This window comes from Ascaphus truei, chromosome 8 (genome assembly GCF_040206685.1).
Source record: "Ascaphus truei isolate aAscTru1 chromosome 8, aAscTru1.hap1, whole genome shotgun sequence".
Lineage (NCBI taxonomy): Eukaryota > Metazoa > Chordata > Amphibia > Anura > Ascaphidae > Ascaphus > Ascaphus truei.
The window spans coordinates 5,643,872-5,666,142 of NC_134490.1; the positions used below are offsets into that span (position 1 = coordinate 5,643,872).

At 46.3% G+C, this 22,271-nt stretch overlaps 1 protein-coding gene across 3 annotated transcripts in view; it reads left to right on the plus strand.

The window, feature by feature from the left end:
• Nucleotides 1-19,195, plus strand: part of LOC142501075 (peptidyl-prolyl cis-trans isomerase F, mitochondrial-like) — a 53,320-nt gene extending 34,125 nt beyond the window's left edge. For all 3 annotated transcript variants that reach the window (XM_075610394.1, XM_075610393.1, XM_075610392.1), the window contains 3 exons: nucleotides 11,472-11,568; nucleotides 15,917-15,992; nucleotides 18,802-19,195. In XM_075610394.1, the coding sequence (XP_075466509.1) occupies nucleotides 11,472-11,568; nucleotides 15,917-15,992; nucleotides 18,802-18,937 (309 nt within the window). In that variant the 3' untranslated portion in view covers nucleotides 18,938-19,195. The remainder of the gene's footprint in view (nucleotides 1-11,471; nucleotides 11,569-15,916; nucleotides 15,993-18,801) is intronic.
• Nucleotides 19,196-22,271: the final 3,076 nt, after the last annotated feature.

The window sequence follows — 22,271 nt, forward strand, 5'->3', positions numbered from 1 at the left end:
TTAGGTAGCCAAATCAGATTATTAAGCTCTGATGGGGAGCAAGCAGCAGTTTCTAGCTCCACCCATCTTTTTAACTTAGGGTCGGAATGCCATTGAATGATCTGGCTTAATTGAGCTGCTTTAAAATATGACAACAGGCAGGGTACCGCTAACCCCCCTGCTAAGGTAGGTCTCTTCATATTTAATTTATTTACTCTCGGTTTTTTACCTCCCCAGATAAAGTTGGATATTTTAGACTGAAGTGAGAGTATATCCTTCAGTTTGAGTGGCACAGGCAATGTCTGGAAGAGGTATAGGATACGGGGAAGTAAATTCATCTTCACGCTGTGTATCCTTCCTATCCAAGAAATCTTCTTGGAGGACCATCTGATTACAGTAGGTCTTGTTTTAGAGTCCGAATTAGTTTGGGATAATTTGCCTTATAGATGTTTTTTGCATCTTTGGTGATATGGATCCCCAAATATTTGAGTGAATTCTTTTGCCAGTTAAATTTCAGTAGTTTCTCTATATGTCCGGGGAGATTGACATTCAGAGCCTCAGACTTGGATTGGTTTATCTTAAACCCAGAGACCTTAGAGAATTTATCTAAAAGGTCAAATAGATTAGGCAATGATGTGAGGGGTTTTGAGATGATTAATAGGATATCATCTGCATACAGGGCCGCTTTGTGTGATTGGGAGTATGCGTTTAACCCTGAGATATCCGGATTTTCTCAAATACGTGCCGCCAGGGGTTCAATACATAGGGCAAACAGGAGGGGAGATAATGGGCACCCCTGTCTCGTGCCACTTTGGATAGGGAAAGGGTCTGAGTTATTCTTGCTGAAGTGCGTCTCCTGCAAGAACAACACCTCCGCCTTTTTCCTCTTATAATCTGTGAAAGCCAGCTTTCTTTTGATCGGGCTATTAAAGCCTTTTACATTATGTGAAATACATGTGAGCGCCATTTTTCATGTGTAAGAGAAAATATGTATAGTGAGCAATGTACTTACTCTTGACGTTTTTCCTGGGGTTTCTTACAGTAATATTCATACCTGCTATGTCAGCTTGATGTGGTGGCCGGACATCATACATCCTAGGGAGGGAAGGATGAGGGAAAGGGTGGGGATAGGTAGACAATACATGGGAAACAATGAGGGGATTGCGGCAGAGAAGGGTGGGGAGGGAAAATAAAAGGTGGGAAAAAAATAAATAATAAAAAAGAAAAACACAGGATATAAGAGTGTATCTCGGAAGCCCCCGAGAGTAGCTCCTACGCCCAGAGGGTGGGGTGTCTGGCTCCAATTTAATGATGGGCCAGTCTCCTAGAGTGGAGATCAACCACCCTGGGTCTTGGTAACGGTTCTTCCAAACTGAGGACCGAAAAAGGGGGCACATGCACGAAGGAGAGTAGCTCCCCCGGCATCATATTCATATTGTACAACTTGTAAAACTTATAAACTGGTATCACTTATATATAACACATATATAACGTATCTGTCTTAACTAATTTAACAAACTAACTAATCAGCCTTGTCAAACCTGTCAAAATTCCGCACTCATCCAACCCGTCCTTTTTATTATTTGTCTAATTCGTCCGCTTTCAAATTTGTCTAGACCGTCCATTGTCATATAGTATGAAATTTATCTAATTTGAACTAACTATTCCGTCGACTATGTAGCCCTCTATACAGCCCCACAAAATATGTACATGTATCTCTGTGATGTCTATATAACCTTAAATTTTATGGGGTTGATATGATTTGCATCTCAAACTATGTAACTAAAATATACCTATGCTTAAATACATACAATATATATTCGCTACTGTGTTTATATAACCTATATGGGCACATATATATATACACATCCATATACATATATCCATATATCCAGATACACACCCAAATAAACCTTCACTTATACCTATATATATATATATATACATACATGCCCATACATACGTATACATACGTATACACATATACATATACACATACATACATATATATATACATACATACATATCTGTACATAAACACTTACATATACATATACATATAACCATAATCCTAAAAATACATATAACATATAACCATCTATGTGACATATATGTTAACATATACAGCTTATTTATCAGTAATATGCCCTTACTTGTATATACTTCATTATATATCTACAACTATTACATAGCTAATATATATCAAATCTATATTATGGCATCTGTGCTTAATACTCTGGAACCCCTCCTATGAATGTAGAAATTATATAAAATATATCATAGTTAATTATATTATGAACCATGTTAATTAATGAATTATATACATTATATATATATTTTATTATTTATTTTATAACCATATCCACTTATATTCATGGTATAACCTTAAATTGCTGAATATAACAATATTTAAAGGGGCGGGCAGGGGGGACTCTTTATTTGCTGTGTTATTTTTTGGGTAAATTATATGTGTGATTAAGTGACCTCAGTAGAGCACTTTGGGCTGGACTTCAGACTGTCTGGGGCAGTCGGAGGGGTGTGCTACCGTTTCAGCACTTCTCCCACCATCTCACGACCCTCCCGGACAATCCCCGGTCTCCATCTTGGGTCCCGAGTGATCAGCGCCTACGTCATCCAGTGGCGACCGTGATCTCGCAAGAAGAGGGTGCCCGGCGATGACGTCAACTCCAAAAGTGCGCGAAAGCCACTCTGCTTCCCGCGCGAGACCAGGAAGGAGCCTGGTAAGATGGCTGCCGTGTTAAAGTTGGGTGCACGTCAGCTCCAGACGGGAAACGATATCCTACGACCAGGGGACATCCAGGTAAGGCTGGTCCATGTCGGGGAGTCGGGGAGTCATCAGTGTGGTATTCCGGCAGCACTCCGGCTCCTCTAGTGCAGGGCGGGGTGTGTGAGTGCGGTATCCTGTATGGTATAGCACGTAGAGCTGTTTATTTTTTAGCAGGTCCAGTTGTTGTCCCGGTTGCGCTATCTTTGGTGGGTTTTCTGGTGCTCGAGGTGCCAGGGCGACTCCAGGTGGGTGTTGGGATGCTGGAACGGGTCGGAGAGATGTGGGGTGAATTATGGTTAGCCCCGGCGAGACCGAGTTTAGCTAAGAATCCCTCTCTTTCTTCAGGGCTCCGTAGAGTGTGTGCAACTCCATTTTTAATGGATAGGAGGGCGCAGGGGAACAACCACCTATACCTCGTGTTGTTATCCCTGAGAACCTTAGTGATGTGTGCTAAGGCTTTCCGTTTGGTCAAGGTGGCCGGAGCTAGGTCTTGGAATATTTGTATTTTAACTCCTTCAAAGGCTAGGGAGTTATCCTCTCTTGCAAGCCTGCAGACCTCCTCCTTAGTGCGGAAATGGTGGAAGCGAGCCACAATGTCTCTTGGGGGGTCACCTTTCTGAGGTTTGCCACGGAGAGCTCTATGGCACCGGTCCAGTTTGATTTCAGACTCCGGTTTATCAGGGAAAATATGTTCCAGCCAGCTATTTGTGAAATCCTCAGGGTCGAGGACACTTTCTGGGACACCCCTCAGCCTTATATTGCACCTTCTGTCTCTATTCTCAGCATCCTCCACTTTATCTTCCAGAAATTTGATTCTGTCATTCATTGTGGAGACTTGATCCTGTGTCTGTGCAATGGTGGCTGTAGTTTCATCAGCGTTTCTCTCCAGGGTGTCAGTTCGCTCCCCAAGTGCGTAAACCACCTTCTTAAGAGCCCATAATTCAGTCTTAAAGAATTTTTACATCTTAGCACAAAATTCTTTCAAGTCCTTTCGTCTGACCATCTCTTCGTCCCTTTCATCCTCCTGAGAGGGGTCACTGTCGGGGTCCATGTTATCAAGCTGAGCGGGAAGCTTTGGTTTCTCCGCTGGTATCTCTGCTTTCTTTTTAAAATATGTTGTTACCGGTTGACTTTTAGCTCGGGCCACTCTGCCTGCTGGCATCCTTGGATGTTTATAGGTTTTTCTTTATGGTTTATATAGTTAGATCGTGGGATCTGTTGCTGTTATTAGCTTTATTAATGCCGGTGGGAGAGGAGCTCAGAAATCAAGGCTCCATCTTCCTCACCGTCGCCGCCCCCTCTTTTTTAATTTTTAAAATATTATATAATATATACACACACACACACACACATTACACACACACACAGGTTCCCCAGTGACACACAAACACACAGACCACTTCAAAGTGACACACACAGTTAACCAATGACACACACACACACACACTGACAGCTACCAAGTGACACACACACACACAGTGATACCCACCTCCCAAGCGCGCTTGCTGTCTCCTCTGCCAGGACAGCAAAAAGCTCCTGGTAGAGCGAGCGGCAGAAAGCAACAGCGAGCAGCAGCACCAAATTCTTTACAATGTCCCAGGCCTTATCTCTGAATTGATTTGGCCCAAAATATTTCACAATAGAAGTCTATATTAAAGGAGTATTTCCATTATAATGACATTAGGGATGGTTCGTCTTTCATGCAGCTTTGTAGAGAAGAAATGTAAAAATTAAATCCTTTCTGGCTGTATAAACGTATCCTTGTACATCTAGTAACAGGACTGGTCGTGTGCAGACGTGCCGCGGCTTGTGATATCTACTCGACTATGCCTTTGAATATTTCCAATCAGAGTTCATAAAACTCTGTGATACCCATGCTCCACTACGCAGAATAAGGGTACGGGGGGCCCACCTTCCATGGGTTACAACCGTACTTATAGCACTCAACCAGCTTAGGAATGCCTTGTGGAAAAGCTACAAAGTAACTGGCACTACTAAGGATCTCAATCACTACAGATGCCTGCGGAACATGTGCACAAGGCAAACAAGGCACGCAAAAGCCCAATATTACTATGACAATCTCCTCCAGAATACATCAAACCTAGCTAACTTCTGGAAGATCATCAACAATATATTCCAGCCTTCTAACCATCAACAGCCAAGTAATATCACTAAGGGGGATATTACTCTGATAAATCCCACTGACATTGCAAACGCATTCAATGATTACTTTGTGGGGTGTGGTACTAAGTTAATAGTAAAACGCAACCCAAACCACAAACATGAACCTCGTTCTAAGAGTACCCCTATAGCCCCACCCCCTCCCAACACTGCTCACAATTTTCAATTTGTCCCGGTATCTGAAGCGCTCCTCAAATTAAAACTAAGCAGCCAATGTGGACCTGATTTACTGCAATCTAAGTTCCGAAGAATTGGTGCCCCAGTCATTGCCAAACCAATTGTCACTGAAATGGTATCAATGGCGCTAAACACACTTTGCAATCAATAAACGTATAAATATACAAATACAATAAACATGAAAATATAAATATACAACCGGGTGGGATTGATGGATGATCTCGGCCAGCGTTGATCAAACATGAAATAAGAAAAAGAAATACATAGTGTAATACTGATAAAACATGTATATGACAAATAGACAAAAAAACAACAAACAAACAGACAAAGACTGACAAAAAATATTAGTGTAGCTGAAACACACAGTGGGCTAAAAATGAAGAATTTAATATATTATAAAAACATACACAACAATTAAGCACAATTAAAGGACCCAATCGATATCCGTCCGAATTGCCCGCTTACCGAAGCCAGAATATAAAACCGCAGTGGATATTTTAGAGAGTATCCCCTCTCACAGTGGCTGGTTCTCTGAACGGCACAGCTTGCAGATGGATTCCAGAATTCGCCGCGTGTTGATGGTGTAGAAATGGAGAACGCGTCCCTCCACGCGGTAACAGGGGCAGGAGATCACTGTCTTGTTGTAAAGCAGTCAGGGCATGCGCAGAAGCGCCCGTCACAGTATTGACGGCACCGCAAACTCTCCTGCTCCTCGCGGTCGCGTTTCATCCAAATGGCGGCAGATTCAAAAGTGCTGTGGGTCACAGAACTGCACGGCTGGGCTGGCAATGAAAAACGGCAGCTGACGGCAACGCGGGGATAACGGGGACCACCCAACGCGTTTTGGAAGCAACTGCTTCCTTCCTCAGGGGTTAAATTGAATAAAGAAGTCCCTGTGTGTCCGGTTATTTATAGGGAGAATTTAAAGGTACAAGAACCTGAATAAAGTCCCGGTCAGGCGCAGTAATCTAAATATAAACTGCGACATGATATCAGCAACAACACAAAAATACATGGAGAATACATAAACAAATGAATGATTAACACAAAAACAGTTGAACTACATATATATAGACACATAAAACATGTAAAAAACATATTTAATTTGCAATCAAATTAAATGATTTAAATCATTAAATATATTATTTAAAAATATTATTTATATTATTATATTATATTATATATCATGATTTAAATAATTTAATTCATTATATTTTTAAATAATATATTTAATGATTTAAATCATTTAATTTGATTGCAAATTCTATATGTTTTTTACATGTTTTATGTGTCTATATATATGTAGTTCAACTGTTTTTGTGTTAATCATTCATTTGTTTATGTATTCTCCATGTATTTTTGTGTTGTTGCTGATATCATGTCGCAGTTTATATTTAGATTACTGCGCCTGACCGGGACTTTATTCAGGTTCTTGTACCTTTAAATTCTCCCTATAAATAACCGGACACACAGGGACTTCTTTATTCAATTTAACCCCTGAGGAAGGAAGCAGTTGCTTCCGAAACGCGTTGGGTGGTCCCCGTTATCCCCGCGTTGCCGTCAGCTGCCGTTTTTCATTGCCAGCCCAGCCGTGCAGTTCTGTGACCCACAGCACTTTTGAATCTGCCGCCATTTGGATGAAACGCGACCGCGAGGAGCAGGAGAGTTTGCGGTGCCGTCAATACTGTGACGGGCGCTTCTGCGCATGCCCGGACTGCTTTACAACAAGACAGTGATCTCCTGCCCCTGTTACCGCGTGGAGGGACGCGTTCTCCATTTCTACACCATCAACACGCGGCGAATTCTGGAATCCATCTGCAAGCTGTGCCGTTCAGAGAACCAGCCACTGTGAGAGGGGATACTCTCTAAAAATATCCACTGCGGTTTTATATTCTGGCTTCGGTAAGCGGGCAATTCGGACGGATATCGATTGGGTCCTTTAATTGTGCTTAATTGTTGTGTATGTTTTTATAATATATTAAATTCTTCATTTTTAGCCCACTGTGTGTTTCAGCTACACTAATATTTTTTGTCAGTCTTTGTCTGTTTGTTTGTTGTTTTTTTGTCTATTTGTCATATACATGTTTTATCAGTATTACACTATGTATTTCTTTTTCTTATTTCATGTTTGATCAACGCTGGCCGAGATCATCCATCAATCCCATCCGGTTGTATATTTATATTTTCATGTTTATTGTATTTGTATATTTATACGTTTATTGATTGCAAAGTGTGTTTAGCGCCATTGATACCATTTCAGTGACAATTGGTTTGGCAATGACTGGGGCACCAATTCTTCGGAACTTAGATTGCAGTAAATCAGGTCCACATTGGCTCACAATTTTCAATTTGTCCCGGTATCTGAGGCGCTCCTCAAATTAAAACTAAGCAGCCAATGTGGACCTGATTTACTGCAATCTAAGTTCCGAAGACTTGGTGCCCCAGTCATTGCCAAACCAATTGCTTCCTTAGGCCTGGGACATAGTAAATTCAAGCTCGCAGAGGTGGGCTGAGCCGCGCTGAGCAGATGCACAAACCCCCTGCATCTGTCATCAGCGCGGATATAGTTTCCCCTTCCGCATGCGTGCTGATGCGTGCACAGGCTCTGAAACTTTGCCGACAGGCAAGTTTCAAATTTGCCGCGCGGGGAAGCGGTCACGTGACCGCTCCCATCCAATGGGAGCGGGGGACTAGCCCCGCCTCCTGCTCCACCTCCTGACACGCCTCCTCTCCGCCTCTGCTCCGCCTCCGCCCCGCTCCCAGAGCGCGCTCACTGCCTCGCCTGCAAGGACAGATAAAAGCACCATTTTCAGCAGGCGAGGCAGAGCAGGAGCGCGCCTCAGCGAGCTTCAATTTACTATGTCCCAGGCCTTAACCAACTGTATTCTGTCTGCAGGACATATCCCTAAAACTTGGAAAACTGTCAGAGTTGTCCCAATCTTCAAAAGTAGGGACAAAAACACTGTCTCAAACCACAGGCCACTCTCTCTTCTCCCAATACTATCCAAAGTCATGGAAAAATGTGTTCACTCCCAATTGTATTGTATGTCTTTATTTATATAGCGCAAAAAGTGTACTCAGCGCTTCACAAAGAATAAAGTACAGGGAATTATAATAATACAATAAGTGCAGCAAAATCAGACAATATGAAAAGAAATCCCTGCCCCGAAGAGCTTACAATCTAAGAGGACTGATGGGGAATTTACAGAGACAGCAGGTGAGGGAATAAGTGCTGTAGATGGCAGTGCTCGGTCACAATGGGTGGTAGGAGTGACTGACTGTGGGAGAATAGCCATGAGTGCACGCTATTAGGATGCTTGATTTTTGGGGCAAGCTTTAAGGTTAGTCAGTATTAAAATGAGAGGTTAACACACTTTACAGGGGAAGAGATGACAGTGAGGCGTGGGTGAGAGCAGGTGTGTATGTCTGGCTTCAGGCTTAGGGGAGATCCTCAGCAGCAGGAAGGAGTAGATAGAGGGTGCGAATAGAGGATTTATGTGGGTGTTTTTTATTGGGGGGTAAGGAAGTTGTTGGGAGAGAGGTGTATAAATAATGGTGCAGTGGGGAGTGGGGAAGTTGGAGAGAACAGAGACGTTCACAAAAGGAGTGAGGAAACAGTAAACAGAAAAAGCAGTAGGGAGGGCATAGTGAGATGCAGGAGGAGAGACTTCCCAGATACTGGGGGATAGAAAGAGTACAAAGAATTACAGCTTTTGGAAAGTAAATTTCTCACAGTTGGAAAGTTGTTGTTGTGCAGAGTCCCGATCTCCTCAAATCTTCACCTCCAATTTCAACTCCAAATTTAACTCTGCCAGACACTTAAGATGGGACACACAGCCTAGACGGATGGTCTAAAGCAGGGGGCGCAAACTTACCTGCGCTCCGGCGTCATGACGTCATGTTGCCATAGCAACATGACGTCACATCACCTCGCTGTGTCATTTTGATGCCGCGTTGCCATGGCGACGCAGGAAGGAAGCCGCCGGAGCCTAGGTAAGTAAAGGTTTACAGAGGCCCTGCAGCTCCCCCGGCACTTAATTTAAGTGCCTTCGGGAAGCGCGCGGGACCTCTGTAAACCTCGCGCCCCCCCCGCCGGCAGTCTCGCGACCCCCAGCCCCCCAGTTTGCGCACCGCTGGTCTAAAGTACTCTAAAACACAGCCACTTGACTAACAATTAAGGGAGGGGTTTGCCTAATGAACTCTCACAGACATACTGATTACATTTAAAGTTCTGTAGCAATCGACGGAAGAAATTCAGCTCAGAAACATACCAATTAATACATTTTAAATTGTGTAGTACAGTAAATTCAGTTAAGCGATTACTATACCAAGACAACTTTCCCTAGCCAATTCCAATCTGGCTTTCACCGCAATGACTCATCGGTAACTACCCTCCTAAAAGTTTACAATGAGATCCAGTGTGGCATGAAACTGGTACAATTTACTTGTGCAATATTCCTAGATTTTGCAAAGGCATTTGATACTGTTGATCATGTTATCTTGCTAAACAAACTCCAGTGCTCTGGAATAGGGAAGCATGCTTTAAACTTGTTTAATTCCTGCCTATCAGGTAGATCCGTGTCTATCTCAGGCTCTAATTCCAACCTCTTGGATATCACCTGTGGTGTCCCACAAGGCTCTGTTCTGGGGCCCCTACTCTTCTCAGATCATCAATGATCTTCCTACAGCTTCAATACAAACGTATGCGGATGACACAATCTTATATGCACACAGCCCTAGCCTCTCCGAAATGGACACGTACTTCAATCTGACTTTGAGACTTGAAAATTGGATTTCCCAAAACTGTTTTTGAAAACTGACAAGACTGTAACAATAGTATTTGGGACCATGGCTAAATGTTGAAAGCTTCCAATGAATGAACTCAAGGTCTGAACCAAAGCTAACACCACCCTAACTCCTGTTACTAGTTTTAAATACTTGGGCATACAGTATGGTTAGACTCCCATGTAACATTTGGGTTGCACATTGATACCCTGACATCCAAAACCTATGTCAAACTAGGTGTATAACCCTGCTCCCGTAATGTTACCATGTATTTGTAACCATGTACAGTATTTGTCATCATAACTCTGTGCCCAGGACATACTTGAAAACGAGAGGTAACTCTCAATGTATTACTTCCTGGTAAAACATTTTATAAATATGTAGCCTTCTTTCCTACTGCTCTAGAGTGACTACTGGTCCTGCACACACCTGTTGGCTCAGGGAGATCTGGGCCTCCACTAACTGGGAGCCTCGGGTAACAATAATAATACTGGCAGCGCCTCCACTTACCCAGGATCCCCAATGAGTGAGATTCCCCTAAGCAAGAAACACAGCAACACACATCAGCTTGCAACTGTTTACTACTAAACATTGGTAGCACCTTATCTTAGGTTATAGGCATAACACACATATAACATATGATATATTATAAACCAACTACTTGTCTTATAACGCCTGTGGCTCGGCCACTCTCATAAGGAGGATTGTCACTGTCCCGTCACCGCGTGCCCCCACACCGTGTCCATATAACTAAAGATATTTATATAGGCTCAGTCCTTTGGCCACTCCACTTAGTGTCCCCAAAGAGTGTTCTCTAAGGTGGGATCAGCGCCTGTTGACCGGTGTTGGTGCACTTTAGTAAATACCTTCCGGTCACTGGGGTGACCGGCAACAAGCTTCAAAAAGGATCCGTTGATCCAACGCAGCCTCTCACGATTCAGCGATGCACAGCAACCTGGTCCCAGACGACTGGCATCAATCACACTCCGCAACACTGGTCCCTATCCTCTATATAGTAAGGGCAATCGTCGCTATCAATACAGGGCGTCCCTGCAGCACCACAAGCTAGGGTGACTCAGGGAATATACTGGGGCCTGAGGGGATTATCTAGCCTACGCAGGTGGGTCACGGACCCCCTGCGCCCACACTACCTTCCCCCTTGCTTCTCCGGTGCCCTCTGACTAGCGTGGCCTCTCCCCCATGCTTCCCTTTCCTGCCTCCTGCGATCCTGGCCCTCCTATTCGCTCCCTGGCGTCAGGTGACTTCGCTAAGGCTCACTGGGGGTTGTAGTTACTGGCTGAGCCTGTTTCTTATTGGCCAGCCATTTGCACGGTTTGCACTGCGCATGCGCGACCTCTCTCCCCTCTGACAGTGCCCCCAACTATTGCGCAACAACATGGCGGCGCCCTATGCTGTCGGGCCGCCGCAGAACCTTCCAAACACTCCCTCCGGATACACACTGCAGCGAAGGTGAAGCAAAACTAAGACACCCCTAAAAATAAATAAAATAAATAATTGTAACCTTTTAACATCAGGGATCCTTTTTTTGTTGCATTTTTAGGGTGGCGATATCACAAATAACAACGGCACCGGCGGGAAATCCATATATGGCAGCCGCTTTCCGGATGAGAATTTCACGCTGAAGCACACGGGGCCAGGTACGCCCGTTTCATTGTCAGGCCGCCCGTACATGGGAGCTGCGGGATTCAAACACGGACTTCCTGTTAGGAGCAAAATGAACCAATGTTAGCAACATGACGGCAGGGGGGAATTGTGAGGGCTTTCCCAAAAAGGAAAACCACAAAGTATTTTCTTTCATTAAGTTACAGACATACGTGGGAACAGGTTGCTAGGGAGTCACTGACCTGAAGAGCTGACAATTTAATAAGTGTAATGGAAGACCTACAATATCCTATTCTCTCTGTAGTCTAAGTCAGGGGGGCGCAAACTTTTTTCCCTGCGCCCCCCTGCCGGCTGTCCCCTCATTCCCGCGCCCCCCCCCCCAACCCCAACTTACCCGCGCTCCGGCGTAATGACGTCACGTTGCCATAGCAACGTGGCGTCACATGACCTCGCAGCGTCATTTTGACGCTGCGTTGCCATGGCGATGCAGGGAGGAAGCCACCGGAGCCACGGTAAGTTAGGTTTACAGAGGCCCTGCAGCTCCCCAGGCACTTAATTTAAGTGCCTTCGGGAAGCGCGCGGGGCCTCTGTAAACCCCGCGCCCCCCCGTCGGCAGTCTCGCGCCCCCCAGTTTGCGCACCGCTGGTCTAAGTGCACATGATATTTGCATGTAGGTTTGATTGGGTGAGCCTGTAGAGTGGGGACGGCCAACTTCAGTCTTCAGGGGCCACCAACAGGTCAGGTTATAAGGATATCCTTGCTTCAGCACAGGTGGTTGAACCACCTGTGCTGAAGCAGGGATATCCTCAACCTGTAATATAGAGAAAAGTCCCTGCTCAGCTAGTCAAATGTATTACTTGCTGAAGGGGTGCAAACAGGGAATTGTATATCGTACAGAAGAGAAAGATTCCCTCCTTGGTGCATTCAGCCACTAATACATTAAAATATAACCTATATTCATTTCAGAAAGGAAGCACCTATCATTTAAAACCTATAGAGCAGCGCCTGTAACTGAGGGTGCGGAGTGGGTAAAGGGGAAGCGCAGGAAAGCGCTGTGTAATGCGAGTTCAGAGGAGCGCTGCTTGAGGAGACAAAACAATTTGTATTTGTCGTGCGATGGCCGGGTCACGTGAGCGGTTCGCCCAATGAGGGCAAACCAGCTCTGTGATGTCACGGCCACGCCCCCCTCGTGCGCGCTAAAGCTACTTTTCAAATGGCCAGGAATCGCTCCAGCTTGCTCAGCGCGTGACGTCATGGTGCTCGAGAGCGAGCGTACATTTATCCTGGCTGAGGCCTAACAAAGCGAAGACACGGACTTGTGTAGGAACCTGTAGAACTCTTATTAAACATGGTGTATCCCCCACAGCTACTTCTCACGCTCTGTCACGTACACCACACCTGTGAGCACGTGACCTGCACACGGAACAAGGGTTAATACACAGCTCGCAAGCTATCCCACTTTTCACCTCCACAAATGTCCCTCAAATGGTAAATATCCCCTAAATATGTTCCCTTATACCACCTGTCCCAAACAGCACACAAGTGAGCACGTGACTTAGATATGCAACCAGGGTTAATACACACGGCTACTCTAGCCAACTCACCTTTCTCCTGCGCAAGGTACTTTCAATTAGTTAATATTACCCCTTACTCAATTGCAATCATATCTATACGCTGCCACTAGCTAAGAATTAAGTAAATTAATATATCTGCCAGGTTCTCGGGTCCCTGTTTATTATAGTACAACTATGCACTGTGTCCGAAAATGTAAATACTCTCTCCAGTGCGTGCAACAGTTCATTTAGAGCACAAAGCATCACTTATTAAATGTTTTAATATATATAAAAATACAGTGCTTACATTACAGAAAAAGGATTACAAAAACATACAATTACAGTAAATGCAGAACTGTTTCTTAAAATAACAGGATAAAACAGAAAACCCTATACACTACGTTACCATATGTCAGGGTTTTCTCCCAGAGAGGTCACTGGTGCAGAAATGAAACTTTACATGTTTGGTCCAAAACACACCTCTGTTGAAATCTGATTTTCATAATACCTTGCTATGTTTTATGTACTATTTTTCCCCATTGAAACAACATAAGCCCAACCCTGTCGTAAATCAGCTGTGAGATTGACGGTGTTAGGACAGAGTATAAAACTTCTACCAAACGACGTTTAAGCTTGTTGCCTTCATGTATAAACACACTCATGACTTCCCTTCTCTAGTACCTAGACACACGTCAGTCACATCAGTAAATTCAGGCGGTCATAATGGACGCAACGAGACCAAGTATGACCAGCTTGCCCCTAAAATGGATATTAGTTCCTTATTACCTGCTAAACCTCACATATCTGGCCTCATTGCATGTGTCTCCGTGCCACAATTACACACATGTAACTCTTAGTATGTACAGTAGATGACATCTCATTTTTAATAAACTCCTCCAGGGAAGGCATAAGCTGTGTGCAGTGGTGGGATTCAGCCAGTTCGCATCGGTTCGTGGAATTTTTCAAGTTCGCAGAACCGGTGCATTAACCGGCAGTAGAATCACATGTTTCAGAGCAGAGCAGGACTGCAGGGGAGGTGCGCCATCTAGCTGTCTGACCCGAAACTTCCGGTGCCTGCAGCTAGAGCTCCTCACATCCTGCTCTGACTGAAGTGATTGCTCTGACGCTGCATACCATCTCCCCCCGCCTGTGTGCAGCCAGGGAGCCATGGAGGAGGGGAGGGAGAGATATGAGGGAGGTTTGAGAGTGGCTGGGGGAGATGTGAGAGGGCCTGGGGGAGGTGTGAGAGGGCCTGGGGGAGGTGTGAGAGGGGCTGGGGGAGGTGTGAGAGGGGCTGGGGAGGTGTGAGAGGGGCTGGGGGAGGTGTGTGAGGGCCTGGGGGAGATGTGAGGGAGATGAGAGGGGGACTGGGGGAGGTGTGAGAGGGGGCTGGGGGAGATGTGAGAGGGACTGGGGGAGATGTGAGAGGGACTCTCTGCCCCCCTGTCTCTGCCCCCCCTGTCTCTCTCTGCCCTGCCCCCCCCCATGGTCTCTCTCTGCCCCCCCCCGGTCCCTCTCTGCCCTTCCCCTGGTCTCTCTCTGCCCTCCCCCCTGGTCTCTCTCTGCCCTCCCCCCCTGGTCTCTCTTTGCCCTCCCCCCCTGGTCTCTCTCTGCCCTCCCCCCCTGGTCCCTCTCTGCACTCCCCCCCTGGTCCCTCTCTGCCCTCTCCCCCCTGGTCTCTCTCTGCCCTCCCCCCCCTGGTCTCTCTCTGCCCTCCCCCCCTGGTCTCTCTCTGCCCTCCCCCCCCTGGTCTCTCTCTGCCCTCCCCCCCTGGTCTCTCTCTGCCCCCCCCATGTCTCTCTCTGCCCTCCCCCCCTGGTCTCTCTCTGCCCTCCCCCCCTGGTCTCTCTTTGCCCTCCCCCCCTGGTCTCTCTCTGCCCTCCCCCCCTGGTCCCTCTCTGCACTCCCCCCCTGGTCTCTCTCTGCCCTCCCCCCCTGGTCTCTCTCTACCCCCCCCCCGGCTCTCTCCCCCCCGGCTCTCTCTCCCCCTCCCTTTGAGAGAGAACCTGTTGCTAAAAATTTTTTATCCCACCACTGGCTGTGTGTCACCCCACTCTGGAATGTACCAGTAATTATTCACAAACGTATAGTTTTCTTTGTGGCTAACAGAATAGTCCCTGCTTATCGTTTATGACTTTCTAAACAATACGTGTCCTTTTTAGTGCGTCATTTGTGACCGGTCCTCTTTGAAGAACAGCACAGACCCAGAAGTATTGACCTGTCATAAACCCAATATATTGTATTTTTAAACCCAAACTAAGTATATTAACCCCTGAAGCACCAGATTGATTAAAATACATGATATTATCGTGACATGCTCCATCCCTAATCACAGAATATACAACACATGCTGCTTTTATAAGTAACAGGAAAATATAATGCAGCAAACCTTTCAATGTTGCAGTGATCAGGGCAGTTTTAGAAACATCAAGATGGTGGCCATCTTTAATAGGTGCCAGAGAAAATATGTTTTCCATTTTGTGGAAAGGTCAATGTGATAAGACTTTTCACAATACAGCAGGTACAGGATGTAAGAAAATAAATGTCTGAATATTGTTCTACTCCTTGAAGGCATCAGCTATGTTTGTGCATGTTTGGAGGTGGATCAATTTGTTAGTTACTAATCACGGGTTGTATATCTCTGGATTACACCACTGTATAACAAACCGCATTGTAACCAGTGACCCACATGTATAAGTGCAGGAGATTAAAAAATAGCAACTGTCCCTGACTAGCTGCTGTACTGCAAGTCTCCATGTGGTGTGTAGCAGATACAATGTATCGTTAACTGGAAGTAATGTAACTAATTATCTTGATTGTCTTCTCCTAGGAGTCCTCTCGATGGCCAATAAGGGACGAAACACAAACGGGTCTAAGTTCTATATCTGTACTGAGGAAACTGAATGGTGAGTGTGTTCTCCCCTGTTGGTGCTGATACGGGGGGATTAGGCATCACCTGATGTATTACACACTTTATAAGAATCCCTCTCTTCCGTGGTCCCTATCTAATAGCGCGTCTGAGATCGGGTGCATTATAAAGAATCCCAACCCTCTCTAATAGCTCGTCTGAGATCAGATACATTGTATGGAACCCCAACCCTCTCTAATAGCGCGTCTGAGATCAGATGCATTGTATGGAACCCCAACCCTCTCTAATAGCTCGTCTGAGATCGGGTGCATTGTAAGGAACCCCAACCCTCTCTAATAGCGCGTCTGAGATCAGATGCATTGTAAGGAACCCCAACCCTCTCTAATAGCGCGTCTGAGATCAGATGCATTGTAAGTTCTACTGTATTTGGTGCAAGTTTCAAATGACCTGAATATTGCACAGAACCCTTTCGGGGTGTCTGGGGGAACCCAAGGATTCCTAGGAACCACGTTTGAAAATATTGCTCTAGATCAGGGGTGCGCAAACTTCTTTGTCTGCTTTTCCCCCGTGCTTGCTCTCTCTCCCGCCCCCTCTCACCCCCTCCCCCCCGCTGGCATGCCCTCTCTACCCCCATACCTTTTTCTCCGGTGCTTCTGACGCCATGGCAACATCATGTGTCTCCGCTGCATCATTTGATGCCGTGTTGCCATGGCAATGCTTCACCAGAAGGTGCCGGAGAGCAGGTTAGGGACTATACAGAGGCCTCGCGCAGTCCCCCGGCATTTAATTTGAATGTTGCCGGGAAGAGCGCAAGGCCTCTGTGAACACTGCCCCTCCCTGATCCCCCAGAAAATTTCACGCCCCCCAGTTTGCGTACTCCTGCTCTAGACCTAGGAAACAGCCAAACTAAAACACTTCAGTTGTTTTGGGTTATATTGAGAAACTTCATTTTTGAGAGGCCGGTAAGAAGCATCAGTATTGTATTGTATTGTATGTCTTTATTTATATAGCGCCATTAGTGTACAGTACATAGCGCTTCACAGTAGTAATACATGTGGTAATCAAATAAATAACAGATAATATAAATAACAGATCATGGGAATAAGTGCTTTAGACATAAAAGTAACATTTCGGAAGAGGAGTCCCTGCCCTGAGGAGCTTACATTCTAATTGGTAGGTAGGGAGAATGTACAGAGACAGTAGGAGGGAGTTCTGGTAAGTGCGTCTGCAGGGGGCCAATCTTTATGTATCCTGTGTTCAGAATATCCACAGTGCTATTCATATGCTTCTTTAAGCAAGTGTGTCTTAAGGTGGGTCTTAAAGGTGGATAGAGAGGGTGCTAGTCGGGTACTGAGGGGAAGGGCATTCCAGAGGTGTGGGGCAGTCAGTGAAAAAGGTTTAAGGCGGGAGAGGGCTTTAGATACAAAGGGGGTAGAAAGTAGACATCCTTGAGCAGAACGCAAGAGTCGGACAGTGAATGCTTTTGGTTTCACCCCCTGTGCTTCTCTTGTCTCTTCTCTCTTTATATAAGAATTAGCTATTGTGCCCGGCTTCGCCAGGGGAATATAATATTGAATAAATGTCCCCGCTCCCCCCCCCCCCCACTGCTGGCACATCTCCCCGCCCCCCCCCCTCTTCCCGTTGCTGGATGTAGTGCGGGTGAGATTTGTCTCTGTCTGTGTGTGTCTCCCTCTGCTGCCGGAACATGTCCCCGCCCCCCCCCCCTGCTGGCGGCACATCTCCCTGCCCCGCCCTCCCCTGTTGGTACATCTTCCCCTGCTGCCGGCACATGTCCCCACCCCCCCACTGGTTCATCACCCCCCGCTAGCTGGCACATCTCCCTCTCCCCCTACTGGTACATCTCCCTCCTGCTAGCTGGCACATCTCCCCCCCCCCCGCTGGCACATCCCCCCGTCCCCCCCCCCCCCGCTGGCACATCTCCCCCTCCCCCCCCGCTGGTACATCCCCCCCCCCTCTCCCCACATCTCACATCACAGACACACACAGAGACACAGAGACCCATACACACAACCTCGATCCAGGCAATGACACGCCCCTCCCTTATTAGCCCCGCCCCCCGCTCTAACAGATTTGTTGAACAGCCGAGGGAAACTTTAAATGTCCATAATTTTGGAGGTGAGTCACATTGGAAGCCACGTGAGTCACGTGACCACTCCAATCCAATGGGAGCGCGGGGGACTGGCCCCGCCTCCCACTCCACCTCCTGACACGCCTCCACCCCGCCCCCAGAGCACGCTCACTGCCTCGCCTGCAAGGACAGAAAAAAGCACCATTTTCAGCAGGCGAGGCAGAGCAGGAGCGCGGCTGAACCCTCTATGTCCCAGGCCTTAGGGCAGAAGGGGAGGGCACAAGGTCTGCACCAACGATTGGGCAACACACAGGCCAAGTCCCACATCCACTCCTGCCAATAAAGGAAGCTGCAGAAGGGAGGGGTAAACCCAAGATGGGCCTAACACTGCCTGCATCTACCAGGACTTACGTGTTATTGAGGGCAGATGAGTAGCCAGAACCAGCCACGTCTACATGTGAAACAAATATTATAGCACTGACGGGGCACACAAACTTGTACAGGCACTTTGTTGGGTTATTTATTCCCCGTCCTCAACTAAATATATCTAGAAAAACCATTTGAACTGCAACCAATAGGCTTCTCGTCACTGGTCCGCCTGCTTCCGTGTATACAATGTTACATGTTATTTACCTGCACAATTACAGCTACATCTGGTTTTAGTGCACAGAGACACTTCCAGCCTTGGACCACTTTTACCTCCCACCTGTCTTAACTTGTCGTTGCTTCTAATATCTTTATCCCTCTCCTATTTCAGGCTGAACAATAAAAACGTGGTGTTTGGCTATGTTATTGGCAGCTTCAACGTGGTCAATAAAATGGAGTGTTTTGGTTCTAAGAGTGGCAAATGCAGAAAAAGAATTGTCATCGCAGAGTGCGGACAGCTGGCCTGACTCCCTCCGGCCCTCCCACCATCCCTCACTGCATCCTAACCAGCTCGGAGCTGTGACTAATACATTTCTGTGAATGGCAGATTAATGCATGGCTAAGAAAATGGTATAGGAAGGAGGGCTTTGGGGTTTTTAGAGCACTGGGACTCCTTTTCTGAGAGGTGCAGTCTTTACTGCACCTCAATGAAGAGGGATCTTCTGTGCTAGGGGGGAGAATGTTGAGATAACAGTACTGACTGAAAAATAAAAACTTCAATGCATTCTTGCTGTTAAATGCCCTGGATTTTCTATAAATTACTCCAGCACAACAGAACTCGGCATTCTCGTCTTTGCACACAAAAAGAAATGTTTATGTAGCCCCCTTTCTCTATGAATATGGGAACCACGCCTGCTGTTTACTGGTCTGGCTTACAGGAGGCCTAATCCTCCGCCACTGGGAACCTGGGGTGATCTCGTTCTTTCTGGACACAGCGCCTCCACCTGGGAGGGATCCCAGCGTAGCAGGATAACCCCTCACAGGACCAAAATACAGTAATAGTAACACACACTCACACAGCTATAATACAACGGTTTACTAGCACACTAATAACAATAATGATAATAGTACCCCCCACAATGCAATGACCCCACACAATAGTCACCACCCCGGTAGGGTTCACCCAAAGTACGGAGGGCGCCTCGGCACCTGACCACCATGGTGTCTACAGACAAGGCCCACGCAAAGAGTGTGTGTGGAGTAGCGCTAACCCTGTCTCAGGCCAGACCAAGGATAACTTGGAGATGGTGGATCCACAGGACTGCAACGTGAGCCCACGACGCGGGGTCCGCGCAATCCTCTCTCCTCGGCGTAGGCGTCCGCCTTTTGAGGGAGCTCCAGCTGGAGTGTCTCCCTTAAAGTCTATGGAGTGGTTCGTGGTCTGATCCCAGACCACAGGACGCAAATCACAGCGTGGCCGTTCAGTCACCGCTTCACTATTTCCGCAGCACGCTAAGGAGAACATCCCTATCTGAGGGCCTTCCCGGCAGCATCCACAAGCTGAAGGGCAGGGGCCTAGCTGGGGCCTTCGGGGAAGATCTGGTCTAGTCCGGGAGCCACTTGCACCCGGACACTACCGTCTCCTTCGCTGTCCCTCTCCTGACTGAGCGAGTGGTCATTAGCGCGCCAAACTAACTCCTTCCCTTGCGTGAATCCTTGAGCCCTATTGGCTCTCCTGCTCCACATGCACAGCTCCCCCCTGAGCACTATGGGACATATAGTCCTGTGTGGAGCTGCCCGTCGCAATCCGCTCTACTGTGCATGTGCAGACTCAAGATGGCGGCTGACAGCATGCAGCCTCCCCCGCCCAGCACAGAGGTAAGGGGAGGGGGGGAGCTCGGCTATATCTATTTTGAAAATCAATACTCGCAGACAAAAAAAATTAGTAAAAAATATGATGGTGATGTTCTAAATAAGTTATGGTATTCTTAAAGATGGGTGCATATTCTTCTTAATCTTTCTATTGAATCTTAGTATCTTGATGTTAAATCCTGATCCTCATCTCTCCAGATCTTAACACGTCTCTCAGCCCTCATGGTGGAATCACTATGTTCTCACATCCTGGTGGAATCAATCATTCTGTGCCTTGCCGCCTGTCTCTCTCTTCAGCTACAACTGCCATATATTTATCCAGATATTCCTTGAATCAGCTGTTACTATATACAGCTCAACCCCCGATATAACGCGATCCGTTACAACGCGAATCCGCTTATAACGCGATGCAAGCGTGGCTCCCAATTGTCGTATCTATGAATACTTTACAACACGATTATTGGTATCTTAAATACTTTATTGTACAATGCATACAATTGTACATTATTTCTAACGCGATCTGCTTATAACGCGATGTGATTCTTTGGACCCCAAGCACAGTGTTATAAGGGGGCTGAGCTGTATTTCTATTCCAAATTAGGTCCTGCAGCTTCAAACAGATGTCATAGAACTGCCCACAAATCCATACATAAAAACCAAATATGGCGTATGTACTGGAAGGTTCTCAGAGCTCTGTAATAGCCTCTTCTCTCAGCTACTGTAGGACCTACATTTGGAATCACAAAAGGGAGAGGGGAGGGAAAATATCCTTTTATTGGGTGCACTCCTAGCTTAAACACAGGGTGGGTGGTGTGTATGTTTATTAATCAATCACATCTCTTGCACAGAAACAAGCTGGAGTACCAGGTGGGTTAAAATGTAAGAACAGATCCTTTGAACATATAGGGTACTGTATCTGTATTTACTTTAAAAAAAAAAAAAAAAAAAGAATTGTACACTCAAACTTTAAACTAACTTTAAAAAAAATGCAAATGAGAGTCTCAAGAGTCTATATGTGACTAGCAAATATGTAATACTACCTGAGAGACCCAGCGTTGCCCGGTTCCTCCCCCCCGTCCCCTGCGCGTGTTCCTCCCCCCCGTCCCCTGCGCGTGTTCCCCCCCCCCCCCATCCCCTGCTCGTGTTCCTCCCCTAGTCCCCTGGCTGTCTTCACAGGATATTGAATAACAGCCTTGGGTGGTTAATTATTACTGCGATAGTGCTGATCGGGTCACTACACCCCATTATCCTAAGGAAACTCGCACTGGCCTCAATGGGATTTTCTGTGTGATGGTCCCCTGACCGCATGTCACACCCAGTCCAACTTTGTACTGATCGGGTCTGGATCGTGTAAAGCAAAGTTTAGAGATAAAAGTCCCAGTAAAATGGGTATTTATGTCAACACAATAAAATTGCTGATAAATTATGAGGAAGAGTAAATAACAATCCCACTTCTGGCACAGTTACACGTCTCAGACAGGCCTGCAACCCTGCCCTTCCCCATTATCTCTTGGTATACAATGCTTCCACTGCAGCGAGATTCTGGGTAATGACATGCAAATGAGCACACTGTGCTCATTTGCATGTCATTACCCAGAATCCCTGACTGCTCTTTACTGGTGTTGGTGTACTTCTTACCTATTTTAACACGGACCCCCTATAAGGTTATGCCTGCCAGCTTTTTCTGAACAGTCTGGGTTAAAGCTGCAGTTCAGTCTTTTTTTTTTTTTTTTTTAATTAATTAATAAATAAATTAATTAATTTTTTTACTTCAATAGTTTCATGTGTGCAATCTCTAATTACCTAAAGAACTGTATGGCTGCCAGTCAATTCGTTCTCCATGTATTGATAGGCGAAATTTGGTGACATAATTAGAGCTGGCATATGTTTCTATTTGCTTCTGTCAGTCAGTGGAAGCTCATGAATATTCATGAGCACTCCTGCACTGACATGTGCTAGAGGGAGGGCAGGGCTGACAAAGGGGTGTGC